This window comes from Glycine soja, chromosome 2 (genome assembly GCF_004193775.1).
Source record: "Glycine soja cultivar W05 chromosome 2, ASM419377v2, whole genome shotgun sequence".
Classification (NCBI taxonomy): domain Eukaryota; kingdom Viridiplantae; phylum Streptophyta; class Magnoliopsida; order Fabales; family Fabaceae; genus Glycine; species Glycine soja.
In genome coordinates, this window is record NC_041003.1 from 3,116,681 (window position 1) to 3,136,241 (window position 19,561).

The 19,561-nt window shown below is 32.7% G+C and overlaps 2 protein-coding genes across 2 annotated transcripts; both read right to left on the minus strand.

Annotated features, from left to right (window-relative positions):
* Positions 1–1,921: 1,921 nt before the first annotated feature.
* On the minus strand, positions 1,922–4,806 carry LOC114380267. Its single transcript, XM_028339275.1, has 3 exons — positions 4,589–4,806; positions 4,340–4,461; positions 1,922–2,268 (listed from the first exon to the last, which is right to left on the minus strand). The coding sequence occupies exons 1-3, from the start codon at positions 4,741–4,743 to the stop codon at positions 2,249–2,251; spliced, it is 297 nt and encodes a 98-aa protein (XP_028195076.1). The 5' UTR covers positions 4,744–4,806; the 3' UTR covers positions 1,922–2,248.
* Positions 4,807–14,898: 10,092 nt separating this feature from the next.
* LOC114380278 (polygalacturonase 1 beta-like protein 3) lies at positions 14,899–17,976 on the minus strand. The gene is made up of 3 exons (XM_028339283.1): positions 17,851–17,976; positions 17,174–17,533; positions 14,899–17,066 (listed from the first exon to the last, which is right to left on the minus strand). The coding sequence occupies exons 2-3, from the start codon at positions 17,228–17,230 to the stop codon at positions 15,237–15,239; spliced, it is 1,887 nt and encodes a 628-aa protein (XP_028195084.1). The 5' UTR covers positions 17,231–17,533; positions 17,851–17,976; the 3' UTR covers positions 14,899–15,236.
* Positions 17,977–19,561: the final 1,585 nt, after the last annotated feature.

Consider the following 19,561-nt stretch of genomic DNA (forward strand, 5'->3'; position numbering starts at 1 on the left):
AATTTTGGGAACGTTGGGACTAACGGTCGTATTTAGTGCGTCCGTGATAAAAAAATAATACAGTTAAGTTAACCTAACAAATTTTTTTTAGGATTGATTTTAAATAAATAAAAGTAGAAAGATTTTGTCCAGAAATAGAATGTTTGTTATGACAATGAATATTGTTTTTATAAACTTGTTTTACTTTTAATGACTTAAATAATATTTAATCTTAACAAAATACGAAATGTGAAAGGATAATGCTATTTTTACGTAAAATCTTTTCATAAAATTCAATCAATTAAGATACATTTTTTTATATATTTCTAATTATTGTCTAAAAAAAGATACACCATTTTCTTTTTCAATAACACAAATGTTTTGTCCTGATAAATGGTAAATTATAATGTTCAATCAACAGATTAAAGGTTTTTTGTAACACTCCCACATTCAACCAGCTAAATTCTCTTAGTATTTAAAGGTATGTTTGATTGTTTATTTTAATTAATAACTATTTCATAAGCAAAGTTTTAAAAACTAAATTTTAGATTATAAGATACAAGAATTAGGGGAGAAGATGAGATCATGCAAGAAAACTAAAATCTAAAAGATCCTTCAATTGTGAGGTTGAAACTAATTTTATGGGACTAAAATCACAATTGTGATATTTAAAAAAAACTAAAATTGTACCATTACAATACTCAAAGACTCAATTAACACAATTGAAATCTAAAAGATTAAATATCTGATAACAATTGCACAATGGTGATGTCTAAGAAACCAAAAAGTGTAACTAAGCAAAATAATATATATATATATAAATAATTTAAAAAATAAGAAACAAACAAACCTCTAGTGGTATGTTTAATTTAGAAAGGAATGAAAAACTAGAAAGAGATTATTTTTAATTCCTGTTCCTTTTGTTTGATTGTGTATAAAGGAAAATAGAAGCAAGTTTATAAAATAACATAAATGAGACAGTCCATCCTGGTAAAATGAGAATTTCGGATCCCAAAAAAAAATCAAGAATTTTTTAATATATTATTAGGATAAAGATGCATAGGGAATTTCATAATAATATGATGATACATAGGCATTCATATATCATGAATACCTATTTAATATTTTCTCTATTTCTATCAAATCATATAAACTATTATATTTATACATACCTCTCCTCTCCCGCGTATTTTAATTTCAAGTTATAAAATAAGAACTTTTATGAAAATATTTGTACGCAATCTTTGTCCCACACAAATTCGTACCACTAAGCATTTTTCAATGGAGAAACCTTATTGGATAATTTTAAATTCATCAAATTTCACGAGTAACTTTCGTACCAAATAGCAAGATTCAGAAGCACTGTACCTTCTTATTTGAATATGATGATTTTAAATTTTTAATTATTGTCTACTTGATGTCAACATAATTGAAGGCAACCGAAAAACATGCAAACACTAAGTGGTAAATAAAGTCAACACAGCTTATCAAAAACCTTCAAGGCTTTCAACCCAAACCATAAACAATTGTGCCAAAATTGGGTAGTCTACGTATAAGTTGAAGATTGGTATACACATGAAAGTTGAAACCACTTTTAAATTCACCTCTGTAGAGCTAAGTGCTCCATTTATTGACCTACTAAGCTTATCGATATTGTGCCAAAAAGTTGTACAGGAGATTTACATCATGAATGGATTTAAGATAGTTCATTCGGCAAGGAGACCCCTGTACACAAGTTCTTGTGGTAAAGGCTTAGTCAAAGCCAAAAGAATGGTATTTTACATCATGAATGGATTTAAGATAATTCATACGGCAAGAATGTGCACAAGTTCTTGTGGAACCAAAAGAATGGTGATCATGGAGTCTAGGATGTAGCACGCATTTGTAATGTATGAAATGCCATACAGATATGGACAAAAAGAAATTCATAATTGTCACAGAATGACAAAAACAGGAGATCACATAACATAATAAAAAATTCAATTGAAGATTCATGCAAAATAAAAACCACTTCAAAATCTGGCATTGATTTTACATGGAAATTTCCCCCAAATTGAAGGGTTAACTATCGTGAATAGACTGATCTTTCTGAAAGCTTGAACAGCACAGTCACCTTGTAAATGTCAGCAGGACAACAACGCATTTTGACAGTCTCAACAGATAGAGAAAAATTAATCAAGTTACATTGTTAAATAATCGCAGAACCTACTAGAAACAAGTATTGAAACAAAACCAGCGCCTAATGGTATCTGGAAGTATCATTCCCATGTTATAGAGGTGTTGCAAAACCTGTCATAACATAAAGTAAATGTCAGGGTTCTCCAGTATAAAAGGAGGTTTCTTGGGTATCCCAAGTTTTTTGGTAACGTTAAATTTCTATAATTAGATGCTGCCATCAAATTCATAAAGCAGCCATCCAGTGGTCAATAATACTGCTAACTGCCACTGGGTAGGAGTATCAACCTCAGGGGAACTAGCGAATTAAAACACCCAACACAAACTTGACAGCAATCTATATATCAAATTATCAATGAATAGAGAAATATGTCAAAAAACATATTCAAAATGATATTGTTTTTTTTTACAATATTACAGTGGAAGATTTCAAAAAGAAATCCTATCAACACTATATATATTGATCAATGAAGCTACATAAGTATTATGATGATAGGCTCCATAAATTTTTTCACAAAGAAGCAACTTTAGCTATTATCTAAAGAAAAAACATTATAAACTGATAAAAAAAGGCATCTAACTATCAAGCAAAAGAAAAGAAAACACTTTAAAACAGATACTAGCAGACATAATACTGGCCTTGATGTTATTTTATCAATACACACAGTTTAAAACTTTACACTAAATTGCTCAAGAACAGCTAGAAATAGAATGTAGCATAAACTGTCAACTAAACATTCTAGTGAAACCCTGTTCATAAGGTTAGCGTTAAGCACCTGTCTCAGAAAATAAGAATAGACTTGGTGCAGCCTGCCATAAGTACTTTGTCAAACTTTTGTCATAATACAATTACAAGCCAACCTTTTCTTCAATTTGGCTTAGTTGTAAATTAGGGGAGCTACAAAACAATGTGTAAGCCTCTAACCCACCAAGTCTTAATTTAGTTAAATTAATAGAAATTATTATAAAACAATACCTCAGAAAATTCTCTCAATCCATTTGATTGAGATTTTTCTTCAATGCAAACTAGTGTTTCCATCTTGGCTCAGTTTTCAAGTGTTTTACAAAAGCATTTTCAATAAACAACCCCCCATCACAAATGCACAAACAGACTCTTAGTTGAATATTGCCATTATGCAGCAGGGGTTGCTATAGATCTCCTCCTTGACTGCCATTTCTAATTGTTTCTTCAATTGGCAAGTAAGAGTATCTCTCAAATTTCATCTGTTTTTCCTCATGGCATTAAATTGATTCCATAAACTTTCCTCATGGCATTACATTGATTCCATAAACCCCCTTTAATCAAGCCAATGTTAATTAACAAACTCTTTTAGGCTCAAATTTCACTTATTTGTCACTCAATTTGCCCATATCTGTCAGGGACACAGCATGAAAAAGATATTTCAAATGTCTGTTGGTTCTCCCCATCATCCCATGCATAAATTAAGACTTAAACCCTTCTAACATTATTAATTCAGAACCATTTCACTAACTGCAGTTGCTAATGGAATCAGGATTAATTGTTGTGAACTGATTACAAACTAACTAATCAGGAAATAAACGCAAGTATGAAGTATCATGTCAAAAGACCATTACAACCTTACCACTCCCAGCCACAAGAAAAGGCAAGTTTAGTGACTAAGGTCTTGTTTGGACTTTGGATAAACTTCTCCATAAACACTTTATAAAGAAGAAAATAAGAGGATAAAATAAATTGAGTTTTTTCACATAAGTTAAAATCTACAAATGCACTTAACTTTTATAGATGCTCTCTCTTTAACTTCTCCAAAAGCAGCATTGCACAAGTTGATTTTAGCTCAGGAGAGAAGCTCGAATTATTTTACCCTTTTATTATTATTATTATTAGTCTTCTATAAGTGCTTATAAAGAAGTTAATCTAAAGCCTAACAATAAAATGTACAAAAGAATATTATTATCCTTGAAGAAAAATTAAAAATGGTTATGTTAGGACTTAGGATGATCACTATATTATCTTATACCTGAAATGCCAAAGGTATCATCATCATGCCAATTTTTTATATTACGGTTTCCCCATGTTGGTAATCCAAAAAAAGTAGTTATTAAGATTAAATGCATGGCATTAACAATTAAAATGAAAAATGAGAGAGCAACAACTCTTCCAGTGCAAGACAATCCATCCAAAATGTGAAGAAAAAAAGGGTACCTTCTGAAAGACAACCCCAGTTAGTGTTGTGCAGAGAAAGCAGAGAAGTGAACAAGGCAGAGGCAGTAACACTATGCAACGGCGTCAAAGACACTTGTCCACCAACCAACTGCACCGGAAGCCTAAACAACAGAAACCATAATAAAAATTGAAAATTTTATCCATTTCGATATTTCACAGTGGAGTGAAACAAAAGGGGCAGAGCAAATATGAATATGCAGTGAGAGAAAAAAAAGTGATTTTTATTACCGGGAAAACGAGAGGGCGCGTTTCTTGGAAGAAGAAGAAGAAGAGGCAAGTCCATTGAGCTTAGTGGCGCACGAAGATCGACGAGAGAAGAGGGTTCTGGTGGCAGAGGAAGCTATTTGGAGGGTTTTTCTTGCAGAATTGGCCGCCACCGCCATCTCTTTGTGCAACTCTGCAACACTTTCTCTCACTTTGCTCTGGAGACAGAAGGAAGGAAGGAATTGCCTTATATGCTGGGCCTAATTAAATGGTTTTCTGTCCACAACCAAAATGGCCCTTTCGTGAAAAAAAGGCTTTAACTATTTCCACTGCCCCTTATTACTAGTACACTACCCTTGATTTTCCCACCCAAAAACAAAACACACTCCCCTTTGCACACACCCATACTTCCCACTCCCAGCTTTGCCCCAAATAATAAAAAAAAAGTCATTAGCCATCAAACCTACATTTAATTTGGAAAACCACAAATTCTCCTAAAATCATCATTCCCTTCACATTTAATTTTTCCTTGTTGCATCGTGGCCACAAGAAGCAAAGTTGGTGCAAGAAACATTATCGATTTTTCACTGTTGCTGGATTTTACGGAACGCCAAATACAACTAAAAGCACAAGACTGATCCTTTCATTTGCAAATTTCAATTGCAGAAACCAAAAGGGGATTCTCTCTCCTTCATTCGATCCCTTTTTCTTTTTGAAGAAGTTGCCCTCAGATTTGCATCGCTGCTTCAGTTTCCCCTTTCAAATTGTATTGTGATCTCAAATTTCGATTTATTTGACATAAAAAGCTTTACCCTTTTGTAATTTTTTCAGTTTGGTGCAAAAAGGTGCAGAACTTGTGTGCTTTAGGTTGTTTTCACGATTCTGGAGGGAAATGTGCTTCTCATATTGCATTTGGGAGTCCCTTGTCAGAAACAGATGGTTCTTACTATCTTCCTTAAATTTCCCTTCTTCTTCCATTCATTCCTTAAAAAAAAGGTATTATTTGCATAATTGACATCACAATCAATCTTCTAAGATTCAAGTCTCTCCACGGTCGACCAAGCCTCACCGTCTCCTTCGTCACCATTTGTTGCATCTGGGGTGGAGAAGCCTTCTCTCATCGCCAACAGACTTATGGAGAGAGATGAAGGGGAGTGTTTTTACGGGATATTTTTGGAAAATAAAATTAAAAGGAGAGTCTATTAGCAAAAAGGGGGAGTACAAATAGCATTAACAAAAAACACACAAAGATTTGCTTTGCACTTTTTTTGGGCTACTGATAAATTCAGATATTATTATATTATGGATAAAATTAAGTGGGAGGAATACTAGCAATATTTTCTCTATTATTAACTAAATTTTATTGAAAATTACATATTTTAATAGGTCTTCTAATTCCGGAGAGTTATTACATAAGAAAGGAGACCTATCAAAATTTATATTTTTAATAAATTTAACCTAATATTAGAGAAAATTATGATTGTGCGAAAAATGGATTTTTTTTTTAAATTCCGAATTGATTCATTTCTAAACCACTTTATAAAAGTTATTCGGTTAATCAAACCATTTTTATAAAGTGAATTGATTTGGTTTTTTTCTAAAATGGTTCAATTTTTTATATTCGATTCGATCCCATTCAGTTATCCGTTTTATACCTATATATAGATCGCTTTCCTAAAGAATTGAACTAAACTTCCTTTTATACTCCATGCTTAACTGGAAGTGTGTTTAATAATTTGGCTATTCTAAAAACTAAAATGCAATGAGTTCAATTTAGATCAAAAAATGAGAGATCAGAACCATTGATAAGTAAACCTTGATATATAAAAAAATAATTCATATTCACCGCAAATTATAGATTTGTTAGATTCTATCCCTTTGATTTTCTCAATAATAATTAAGATTCCTCACTTTAGGAGTCAAATGCAACACGAATGGATAATTGAATCAAGCAACCCCTCACTTATGTTCTGTTTAGTTAAATATGCTAAAAAAATATTTTCAACTTTGATCCATGTGCTTTAGCCATTCCAGACTTTAATAAAAAGACAAAAGTTGACGTATAATTGAGTAACCTTTTCTGTGATGGCACTATCGAATTATCAATTGAGGTCAGTTTGGTACTAGTGTAACTTAATCTAGGGAAGGTTTTGTAGTTATTTTAAGAAAAAGGAATAAGATCAGACCACAAAAAATTTCACATTTCTCTCTCTGCTTTACCTTGCAGGGTCACAGATGGACAAACCGTGTTCTCTTACAAAGCCTTTTATATTTTATGTAATTCCTAGTTAGAGAACACTAGTGCTAGTACTTGAAACTAGAGTGTACGTAAAGGCATAACAGCCAAACTAAAAACATCAAGAAATTCACAAATCAATCCAAATCAAGAGATGCTACAAAATTGAAAGGCTTATTATAAACAATAGATTTATGCATACCCAACCCTGCAGCTAGCATTCTGAGCTGCATACTTTACTCTGAAACAACTCCACTTCTTAGTTATACTCTTGTTTATCAAATATTCAAATTTAAATATCAAAATTTGTACAAAAAGAGAGTTTGTGCTGTAGTTCACATGAAAGTTAAGGATGTAGTGTATATAGTTATTAGTTACTGAAACATGTGACATGTACAGTTTTACCCAAACTACGAACCATTGCTCCTTCATGACAATTTTTTTGAGATTCAAACGAAGTTCCACGTGAACTAGCACCTAACTTGTGCGAAAAAGCATAATGCTCCTCGTGTCCAAGTCCCACATTGCTCACGTAGAAGAACTGAAGTCAAGACTTCGGCTAGAATTAATTGTAATATGTTGTCATCAATTAATATAGCCTTTGAACCTTTTTGATACATGTGTTAATGGCCTTTTTTTTTAACACTAACTAAAGTTGGTTTGGTTTAGAGGTTGAAGTCGTACATGGTATTTTGAGACCTGTTCCTTTTATAAACCTTTCCTAGTATAATGAATGGACATTTATATCATGCAATGCCATTATTAATTATATCGGACACTTTTTATTACATTCTGAAATTCAGAATAAACTTTTCATAATGTAATGGGAGATATAATATGTAATCATGAGGTGTAAGATTCAATAGCCTAATGAATAATATGATGAGTTGAGATTATGTAATTATCATCTAGCGACAAAGTGGGAGTGCATGAATCATCAATTGTTCGGAGAATAATGAATGATATGATTGAGAAGTTTATCAATAAAACAGAAAAAGTACACTAGACAATCAATTAATCACAATTTTAATACAAAAAAAAAAAACTTTACTTTAGTTTTGTTTCTTATTTCTTATTCCACAACCATGAGTGACACTTACGATTTGTTTGGTGAAAGAATTAGGGTGGACAGACAAGAAATAGAAAAAATGAGCGTCTTTGTTAAATAAGAAATGAGAGAGGAGAGAAATAAAAAAAATATGGGTCTCACTTTTTTATTTTTCTTCTAAACTGTGAAATGAAAAAAGAGAGAATAGAGAATTTAAAAAAATTGTCATGAAATGATCATCGATTGTCTACACCCATGCATGCAAAATGTGTGCTTTTGAAGAGTGATAATCAGTTATGAGTTTGATATATAATTGATTATCAAATTATTATTGATCTTTTTTCTGTTTCTCTCTCTCCTATTTATTCTGTATTTTTTCTTAAACCAAACGTTTATATTTTTATTCTATTTCTTACCAAATTTAATTCATGCCATTTTTATTTTCTCTATTTCTATTCATTTTATTTCCATTTATTTATTTCCTTCGCATCAAATACCTGTTAGAAAGCATCGGATCGAGGTCGTATTTGAGATGGTGACAGAAACTTTGGAAGCTAAATAAACACTGGTTTTACCTTCATTGGTATATCACGTGGGGAGGGAGACATTTTACTAGACAATATAATGATGTGGTGGTATTCCAGACACTTTATCTTTATTTAGGATGACCATCTTGCTAAATAAGACACCTACATATTTTTTTATAGAAATTAAAGCACTGAACATTCATATATACTTCCGAATATCATAAAATATTTCTTGATAATATCATAGGTTCATCATATGAATATCTTGTTTGGGATTAGGATGTGAGATCCTGCATGCATGGCACGCCGGTAGTTAAACATGTGCTCAATTGCCAATTTGGAATTTAAACAAGAGCTATTGCTAAGAAGAATGCTGAAAGAATTAATATAGGTTTTGTTAGTTCTCGTCAACTAATGTCTTTTAAGATATTAGTTAAGTAATTAAAAAAAATATTTATTATGAAAATTATATAAGAGTATAAAAAAATATAAAAAACACAATTTGGTGTATTTCAATATAAATATTTATCTTTTTAATTTTTTAATTAATATCCTAATTAAAGGTAATGTTTGACATTTTTCAAAAGAATATAATTATTATTTGTCATTGGACATAATTGCTGGATAAGTAAAAGTTGCCACAATACATTCTTTTTTTTTCACACTTATGCCTTTAATTACTTCATGAATTTAATTACAACACAATACTAATGTAAATAATTTTTATATTATCACTCGATTGGTCATATCATTAAAAACCGATCTTTAATATGAAGATAAAACCATACCATATTACCATTGCATGTCTTCGAGAAAAATGTTATGAGAGCTAGCAATAACTTCAGCATTAATTCTCTGCTGAAAGTGAGTCAACTTCAAACATTTTGAGAACACAACAAATTTGCACATCATTTATTCCTGTCAATAAATTCTCTTATTTTAATGTACTTGTTGCATCTATGGTTCCCTGATATGACTATACAGAAGAGGAAGAGGAGAAAGATAAATCTTTTTTATATTAATGTAGAGATATTATAATTATAACTACTCATGCATTCGTTTTTTGATTAAATAGTTCTGTTTCATATCAACTTCTAATACAAAACTCATAGGGGATTTTTTAATCAAGGACTCCAAAACAGAAAACAACTCCTCTTGCAAGGATTTAATAATTTTTAACAAGATATTTAATTTTTTGAAGAAGAACTTATCTTCAATTTTTATCAAGATATTAATGACACTCAAAGTCAAACAACTGGAATCACAGTAAAACAACAGAAAGCAACTCCTCTTGCAAAGACTTTTTTATTTTGGTAACTAATCAAACACAAAACATGACAAAAAAAATTTGGTAATATTGATGATGAGAATAAGAAGAAGAAAACAAACCAATAATGGACAGCGATTTGCAAAGCCGACGATTGAAGCTTTTGCTTCTTGGGCATGGTGGTATGAAGGTTTCAGAGAAGGAAATTGAGAGTGAAAAGGTTGAAGGAGGGGTGGGAGTAGAGGGGCAAGCTGGGAAAAGAAAATAAAATAAAACATGCAAAATAAAATATACTAAAAACACCTACTATAGCCGGTTATATTTCTTTGACCACCAAAGACAAAGAAATTTCTTAGTGCACCATAGCCTGTGCCATTAATGACCCCAAAATGTGGTCTAGCTGTATGTTCTATTCCATGGTACAAAATACTACTAGTACTCTAGAAGCAGTGGTTTTCCAGTTGAACTCTTTTATGGCTTCCAATTCCTAGCTACCAAATTTATGGTTTGGGTTTCTCATTATTTTTCAGTGGTCCACTGCAGTGATTATAGGTCAAGTTAGATGAGTAACACTAGGTAAGCTGGTTTGAAAAATCAAACTTCTTCTGGCTGACAACTTAACTAAGGAATAAGGTGAGCTTGACAACAGAAGCAAGGTACTAAGGTGTGAATGTCTAGTGTCTGCCTCTGACTTCAAAGTTCAAACCATTATTATATGTTCCATAATATAAAATTGTAGCCTTTGCAGCACGGCACTGTCTGTAAGTGAGCTGAATGATTAATGTACAACTTTTCTTTCATACTACTTCCATTTTTCTTCTGGCTAGTTTGAAAAGTAAGAAATATAATTAGTATATTCTTGTTGATATTAAAATTATTTTTAACTTCTCAATATAGATCTATTTACTATTTCTCTCCAACCATGATAATGATGTAAAATCTTTAAGAATCAGATAAAGGTAAAGAAATAATTGTAGAAATAATAATTATTACTATTGTTTAATCTTTTTAAAAAAAATAGTTGATTAAGGTGAAAAAAATAAGAAAAACACAAATACTTTTTTTCCTTACAAATATCTTTTTTTAAACAACTATGTTGAGACAGTTAAACATTAAATACAATTTTTTTTTATAAAGATATAAATTGTGAACTGTAATTTACTGTGCGGAACAGTATTAAACTGTACTCCTATTCATTAAAAAAATAATATCTCCTACTTAAAGAATTAAAAAATTTATTCTCTTAATTTTTATATATAAGATTTAAGTTTGAAATATTTTCTTATAAAATTCAATTTATAATATTTTTTATATTAATTATTCTTAGACTATAAATATCTCTTAATAAAAAAAAATATTAACAAACTATTAAAAGAGAATAAAATATTAATAACAATAATAATTTTTAAAAAAATATAAATTTCAAACAAATTTATTATTATTAATTAAATTAATATTTTTTAATCTTAATAAATTAAATAATTAACTATTATATACTACTACTATAAGAATGGAGGGAGTATCTTTTCCTTATTCAAAAAGTGTCTGTATTTATTGGAGGTGTTGCCGTGTTGCAGTCTTCCAGAACAGGCAAAAAATCATATCTGATCCACACACCACCACCCATTGATTATGAATGACAAAGTTAGGTTAATGTATTTAAGTTATTCCTTGGGGTTTGCACAAAGTTTTAATGATGTATGTAATCCTCAGGCAGCTACATTAATGCATATAAATTTGTACCTGGGGCAGTTGAAGCATTACTAGATTCTTTAACAATCCTACCTTATTCAATTTCAGCATCAAAGCTCATCAAAATTATTTTTCCTAGTTGAAGGAGAGTTTCTATCTGTATTTTTTAAAACTAAAAAGAAAAAATAGTTGAAGTATAACGGCAAACAATTATATTTTGAATATTCATAAAAGAGATACAAATAATTATATATATTAAAGGATAGTTTACAAATAAAAAATATATTCACCAAAATAAATAATTACATATTCAGCCTGCACCAGATAAGTTACCAGTTTAATGCTTATATCACCTGATTAACGCGCGGCGGAAGTAGAATAAATATATTGGGTTGGCAATCTATTTTCCAAACAAATAAATTGTTGTTATTGTTATAAAATAAAAATGAAGCTTTACAAAAATTGAAAATAAAGGATAATTTTTTTCTAATTAAAAAAATAATAATCATTAGAGCATAAACACCAAAGGTACATGATTCATCCCTGGTGCACCTAACCCGCAATACAATATTTAAAAAAAAAATAAAAAAATGTACATGAAAAGGAATAAAACCTCTCTAGAACTTCTTTATATATGATATATGCACGATTGACACGAATCTATCTATCTTTAGTAACTATTAACTAAAACTCGATAATTCAAAACAAGATTAAGCAAGCTCCTTTATTCTACAGCGGCATTAGTTCTTTGCTGAGTGGAATTAGATCCTTTACGGAGTGGATTTCTTGAGTTAAAGTGCAAAAGAGCTTCCATTAGCCATAGGTTATTTGATGGGCTTGAATTCTTGTCTTTATGTTTTATTAATTATGGCTTGAGTTCTTTTTAATTTCTTTATTAAAGTGCGTTGAAACTTTGCATGCTATTTTTATTAACGTTCTACTATAAGTAATTAACGGTCGATTTGAAAGTAAAAGTTGAGAATTTTATTGGTTTTCAAATCAGCACCAATTCAGCATCGTATTCTTCTTCCCTTTAATCAAACACCCGAATGACTATCTGTCATGCACTGATTATCCACTATGTGAAGTAATAAAAATTTTAATCATGGTACCGTTGTGCTTTCCCTTTCGTCGTTGCCCATGCACATTGCATTCAATTAGTGACCCCAGCTCATAGTTCAAACTACTACACTAGCAAGTCAAGATTTTGGAGTGTCACGCTCAAAACAAATAATGCTTAATTTATACACACTGATTGCAAGGAAAAGCTTACGTTTGTTTCATTGTTTGGAATGCTCATATTTTTATTTTTATAAAATTATAAAGATAGATAGAAAATGTGCTAAAGTTCTGTAATATGATTCTTTTAAAAATGTTGTGATATTACATCATCGGAGCAATAATAAGCCACAAATAAAACCAAATTATGAGAAGACCTTCTCTACCAGCATCGATAAAATAGTCGTTGGATAATTGGAAACAGTGCAAGTAGTGAGAAACAAAAGCCACATTAGGTAGTTAAATGGTTCGTTTGATCCTTCGCATTATTGCAATAATTAGCATATATGAGAAGTTCAGTCAAAGACAAAAACAAAGTTAGGCAGGCCCCAAATTTTAGAAAATAAAATAAAAATAAATAAAAACATAAAATAAAAGGCAGCTACCTTTTCTAAATTTATGTATCAAAAGAAAAAAAGAAAAAGAAATAAAGGGTTCCACCTTAGGGAGTTATCACATTATAGCCGCAGTATGCTTTCACTTGAAGTTCATTTTTCACACTGGGTTTTTTGGGGGGGACATAGGGTCCCCTGCCCTAAATTTTTGTGGACTATTCATGAAGATGTAGTAGAAAGATGGAGAGAGGGAGCTTGGTATACTTGTATCGTTACAAAATACCATGATGATACAGATTAGATGTTCATGTTTGATCATACCAAACACATGACGAAGTTGGGAATACAAGGGATTCAATAATTCCACAATTTTCGGTATGACATGTACCACTATAATTGTGAACCCTTTTTAGTGATAATATCATCAAGCATTATGATCAATAAGAGTAAATAGTATCGTACCAACTCATGTAGTACTAGGAATTCAATAATTCCACAATTTTCGGTACCACTATAATTTGAATCATTTTTCAATTACTAATATCAATCATTAAAATGACAGAAAATAGTATCTTACCAACTGATGTAATTACATAGGTAATTTTCATGCTTCAAGTTCCAAAAGGGGATGTTAGGAAGGTCCTGCTATTAGGAAGTTAGGGGCCATTCATTGCGTTAAGGCATGGTTTGAAATGTTTCAACTTGATCCATTGCTACCGAAGCATAGGCAAGTTCTTCCATTGGTAAGGTGCAGTATGTAATCATGCTTGAGGGAGATGCTCAAGTGCTCTGTTTCTAGCATCATTGATATCATGTGTACATATTGGATCTTGCTTCCAAGTTCCTTTTCCTAATGTCGTAAAGAATACTTTTACCAAGCACTTTCCAAATCGGTTATGCGTCACGTTTTTTCAGACCTATCACTATATTATTCGCATTGCCCATTTTTGTCCAATAAATATTTTTTTGTTGTTACTAACATTGATTTTGTGCGGAATACAGTAAAACATATTTACTAGACTATGTTTGTAACGATTTTGCTAAGATTTTTTTGTCCACTGACACATTTCTTATGTCATCTAACATAAAAGCACCATTGTGATCAAATTAGGAGTGGTATAAATAGATCCATTAGGGTTTGAAGTATTTCTCTCTAATTTTTATTAATAAAAAATCAAACCGATCTTTTTCTTCTTTCTTTTATAACCACCCAAAAAAAAATTATATTTTCTTATACATATACATAATAATGAAGATTCTATTCGAATATTTCAGTTCAGGACGAGACCATTAATTAATTATTTGTAAAAACTTTGATTTGATAAAACTGTAAAAACATACTATAACAAGAGTTCACGAGTTAAAATTTCACAACACACATTAAGACACGTACATACATACGGGATGAGATTGAGAGCATGCCCCTCCTTGGAACTAATAAAAGCAATTTAATTAAGAATGGTCTATTATTGAAGGGGACAAAAAGAAAAATAAAGAGGTGATTAAACGTATTGTTGAAAGAAAAAAAATCAGCAATTTTCTGGACTCTAAATTTGAGATGACCTTAGAGCTGAAGCCATGGTGGATGGAAACGGGACTTACTCTCATTATTATAATTTTCTTTTAGTCTCTCATTTGGACATTGGCCAACAATAGCTGTCCCGTGAACTCCTCCCAGACCAATACAAGAGCATGTTTTGGGTGGTTTAAGGACCACCTCATCCTTTAGTTCACATGGCTTTGTATATATGCGGAAAATCCAATTGTTCTCCCCCCTCTAAAATTTATCAACATGCAGAATCTGGATCAGGTCTCTTTTTGTCTCGTCATGAAATGTTCTAGTGTGTTCTTATCAATGCCCCCATAATTGAACCAAACCAATCACAAGAACCGAAACTCAACAGTAGCATGCCACCAAGTGAAAATTAAAAATCAGTGAGCGATAAAAAGCAATTAGTAACATTTTATTATAAGAGCATCAAATCTTGATTCATTGCCTCCAATCATTAGGAAAGACATTTACATACATCTTGCCAAGCTAATAATAACAACAATGATCATGAGTAAATAATAATATACCTTCTTCTTCCAAATGTAGTAAAAAAAACATGACTTAAACTTTTCTATCCAAAAAAAATAAAATTACATTACTTAATTTTTAAATTAAAAACAAATAATTCTCGAGACTGCTAAATTTTCTTAGCAGAACAGAAGTTCTTTTTTTGTTTTAATTTAACTTTAATTTCCTATAGAAGTGACTCTTATTCCTTATTCTGATGGTCTCTTTTCTCAATCCGCAATGGTCCACGCCATGTCGTTCTCAAAGATCCAGTGGCACACCTCGATCCGACCCGGGACCGACCCGAGCGAGAGAAACGCTCCGTGTGTGGGGCTCCAATCCGATGTATCCAAGTGGCAGATGGCAACTCCGCGGTTAATCTTAGCTTTTGTTTTCGGGTCGAGAAGATCCGCTTCGTAGACCCGAACCTTAGGAACCGCGTGGCAGTAGTAGAGCAGGTAAGGGAACAGGCTCTGGTGGCACGACACTGATTGGGTGACTTTACCACCGTTGATTCCCCTGACGGGCCCCACCACCACACTCTTCTTGGACCCGTTCACGTTCTGGGTAGTCCGAACGGCGACGTTTCGGCCCAAAACAGAGGTTGCAAAGTCGATCATGTCCTCGAGCGACCCAACGCAGCGTTTTGTCTCGCCGCTACTCGGTGCACGCTCGCACTCCTCCAACGAGTCCTTCATCATCTTCTCCATGGAGCCGTTATCAGAAGCCTTGAAGACTTGCTTCAACTCATCAATCTTCGAAACCGAAAACGGTAATTTCGATAAAATGCTCCGGGGCAAAAACGACCTTTCCGGCATTTTATCTTTTATGTCAGGCATCGGCATCACGGTTCCTTCCTTCATCATCTTCTCACGAAAAAACTTACCCGGCTCCACCCACTTATTTACCAAACTGCCACTGACTGATGAAGCTGAAACTGAGAGGGTCGTGCTAATGTTGGTGTACCTGGCGAATGAGACAGTGGTACCCTTTTTCTCGTAATCCTTGAAAGTGTTGTTTACGCCGTAGGAAGTGAACCCTACTTTTGTTTCGCCATCCGAGGATTTAGCGTACGTGGTGAACGTGTCGGTTCCCTCGTTGAAGGACTTGCCGTAGTTCGAGAATCCGATGTCTGCGGCGTTGGCGGCTTTGGCGTACGAGGTGAAGGAGTCGGCGCCGACGTTGGCCTTGTCGCGGTAGCTGGAGAATCTCTCGACGGCGCCGTTGCCGCCGGCAGCGTAGTTGGAGAACGTGTTGGTGGGGTTGTTCATGTCTATGCCGTAGCCTTTGAAGGTGTCGTTGGCGGCGTTGGCGGTCTCAGCGTAGTTGGAGAACCCGGACCCGACAACGTTGGACTCTGTTCCGTACGAGGCGAACACGTTGGTCGGGCCGTTGCCATTTTTGCCGTACGAGGTGAATGTCTGCTCGCCGGCATTGCCGTTTTCGGAGTAGGAAGAGAAAGATTGGGTTCTGCCGTTGGCGTTGTCGGAATAGGAGGTGAAGCCGAGGTTCGGGACGTTGGTTTCGTCGGCGTAGTGCTTGAACTCGCCGGTGCCGCCGGTGGCTCCGGCGGCGTAGGTATGGAAGCTCTGCTGCACCACGTTGCCGTTCGTGCCGTAGCTCAGAAAACCATCTTTATGCCCGGCGGAGTCGCGGCTATATCGCCGGAAATCGTTCACCGGAATATTCTCTCCCTCGGAGTAGTTTTTAAACGAGTCGAGTCCACCAGGTCGACCCGTTCCGTAGTTGGTGAAGTTATTGTCTCTGTAAACAGCAAAGTTCGCGTCTTTGTCGTGTTTCTCGAGGCGGGGCCCCACCTCCGGGAAGCAGAGGAGCTTCGCGGCGGCGCAGAATTCCGGCAGCCGCGTGGAGAGCGAGTTCCCGGAGACGAGCTTTAAGAACGCCGCCGCCTCCGCCGCGCTCAGCGGCGACGCCTTTGATACAAGAAACGGTGGCTTCGGTAACCCGCTGCGGATCTCTTTGTCCCAATACCGAATCGCGAAGGCTTTTGGGGTGAACGGGTTTTTCTCCGCCGCGTCTCCGGCGCCGGCGAAACCCACCTGCATCGAATGAACACACACCCATTTCAGAACTGGCAATGGCAGGAATAAAACAATTGGAAAAATCGAGACTTGGAACAGTGACAGTGAGGAAAAGCTGTGCTTACACAGAGAAATAAGGAGAAGAGGATAAAGAGACAGAGCAGCCTGAGTTGTTTGTTCATGTTATTCTCACTCCTTCTCCCTTTTTCTTTTCTTTCTATTTTTCCCCTTTTCTTTAAAAAAAAAAAAAAGTTCCCGAGAGTGAGAAATGAAGAGAAGGGTTTGTGTGTGTGGTGTAAGAAGTGTGAGACTCGAGATTTGAAAATGTTTGTGGACTTTGTTGAGTTGCAACCAGAAATTTATATTATGTGGAGTGAGAGTGAGAGGGAGAGGAGTGTGTTATGAGGAAGTGTAGGAAAGAATGTGACTTTAGATTGGGCCTTCAATGTTCCATGCTCCTATGTGTGAATGCTGAGAACTTCTTCCTGCAATGTACATTCACAAAATTTCAAAAAAATACACTATTATATAGTAATTAGCACTATTACTAATTTGCTGTTGACATTAAATTAATGATTAATTAATTTGATTAGTATAATGCATGAACTAGGGAGAGAGGGCGAACGGGTACAAATGGTGTAAAAACAAAATTAAGTGAACTAACTAGTCAGAGAGTAATGATACCACATAGTAATAGAAACAAGAACAATAAGTCATTAGCGATAATGGAGTGGGATGGGGGGAAAAAAAAATTAGAGTAGACAGTGAATTTTTTTTTTGGTATGGAAGATGGAGGACGCACCTTGATTGCTGGAAAATTTGCATGAACCATACACATGGGGATAGGGGCGTATTTATAGCCCTTGAAAAAACAAATAACGCGCATTCTAATTCTAATGCAGGGTACGCGGTAAGAAAAATTAGGGATTTGGTTCAATTCTCTTTTTCTAGCCATCCCTGAAAATTTTCCTGAATTTAATACATAAAGTTTTAAAGATGAAAGAAGGTAGTATCTAAAAAAAAAGTAGATAGTGTGGACACATCAGCACATAAGTACAATGCCAACTATGAGCCAACAACAAAAAACTTAATAGCCTCTTATGTCATCTATCTAATATAATAGAATTTTGTGAATAATTTTTGTTATTCGGTATTCATATGTCACTCAATCAGAAGCTCTCGCGGTTCACATGTCAATAATATATGACTCGTACCACGATTTAATACTTTGTCAAAATTTGATTCAGTTACATTAATTACAATAACTAATGAGTATAAACTTTGTCCAAAATAACGGTGGCAAGTAATGAATGTAAATATATGCAATTGATTTCCTAAAACAATTCGAAATATACGTTATTAGGTAAATTGAATTTTTATTATTATATGATAAAATAAAAGGACCTTATTATGACATTTTTTATTTTTTTATCTCACTTTTTTGCCCCATTATTTATTATTTGGTTATCCTTTATTCCGAAAAAAATCACAATTTCCTCAACCTGTAACACTGATTTGGATCATTATTTTAGGTTTTTAGTAATATTGTAATTAATTTCGATTAAATCTAACATAAAAACTCTAATCTGTTTTTTGGACTATAAATTATTGGGAGTATTTTTTATAATAGTATTTCTTAAAATTATGACGATGATATGAATTTTGGTTATTTAAATTATATATTATATATTATAAATGATGATATAAAGTTTTAAGTATATTCATACTTATTTTTTTTAAAAAAAATAGATCATAAGAGATTTTATTAAATAATTTATTAATTTTTCATATTTATTTTTAATTAATTAATAAATCTTTTCATATTAATATCCCTAAAATGATAATTAATATACACTTTAATTTGTGTATATTATATTTTAGAATTATAATATCATCACTAAATCATATTAGATACTCAATAATTAATAGAGAATAATATTATTAGAGTCTTTTTAGTAAATGTAATATTAGGGTATATGATACCTTTTAATTTATCAACTAATTATTTTAGATTTTTAGTATAAATGAATTTTTTTTATTTAAATAATGTTAATTATATATTTATATATAATAGATACATATATAATTTTAAAATTTTAATACATATTGAATTAAATCGAGTTAATTATTGATCTACTGATTGGACGACTAACCTATTATCTCAATTAAATCAAACTAAATTTCAAAACTATAACTTTGATATATATATATATATATATATATATATATATATATATATATATATATATATATATATATATATATATATATATATATTTGCTTCTACAACGGGTTCGAACCTAGACCATACGGCAGAATTATAACACAATGATTCTTCTGTAATAATTTATATATCACTTTTTTTTACCATGAATAGTTTATATATCACTAATCACTCTATCTGAACTATGTACTAAACAAAAAAAAAATTTATTTATCTGAAATTTGTACTCACAAACCCGTTTGCAAAGATTATTTTTTAAATCTCTAAAAATAATATATATATATATATA

Coding starts and splice junctions, on each gene's coding strand:
- LOC114380267 (XM_028339275.1), bottom strand. CDS start 4,743: ATGGCGGTGGCGGCCAATTCTGCAAGAAAAACCCTCCAAATAGCTTCC. Junction 4,462..4,588: donor CGCGCCCTCTCGTTTTCCCG/GTAATAAAAATC, acceptor TCTGTTGTTTAG/GCTTCCGGTGCAGTTGGTTG. Junction 2,269..4,339: donor CTGGGGTTGTCTTTCAGAAG/GTACCCTTTTTT, acceptor ATGTTATGACAG/GTTTTGCAACACCTCTATAA.
- LOC114380278 (XM_028339283.1), bottom strand. CDS start 17,230: ATGAACAAACAACTCAGGCTGCTCTGTCTCTTTATCCTCTTCTCCTTA. Junction 17,067..17,173: donor TCTTCTCCTTATTTCTCTGT/GTAAGCACAGCT, acceptor CATTCGATGCAG/GTGGGTTTCGCCGGCGCCGG.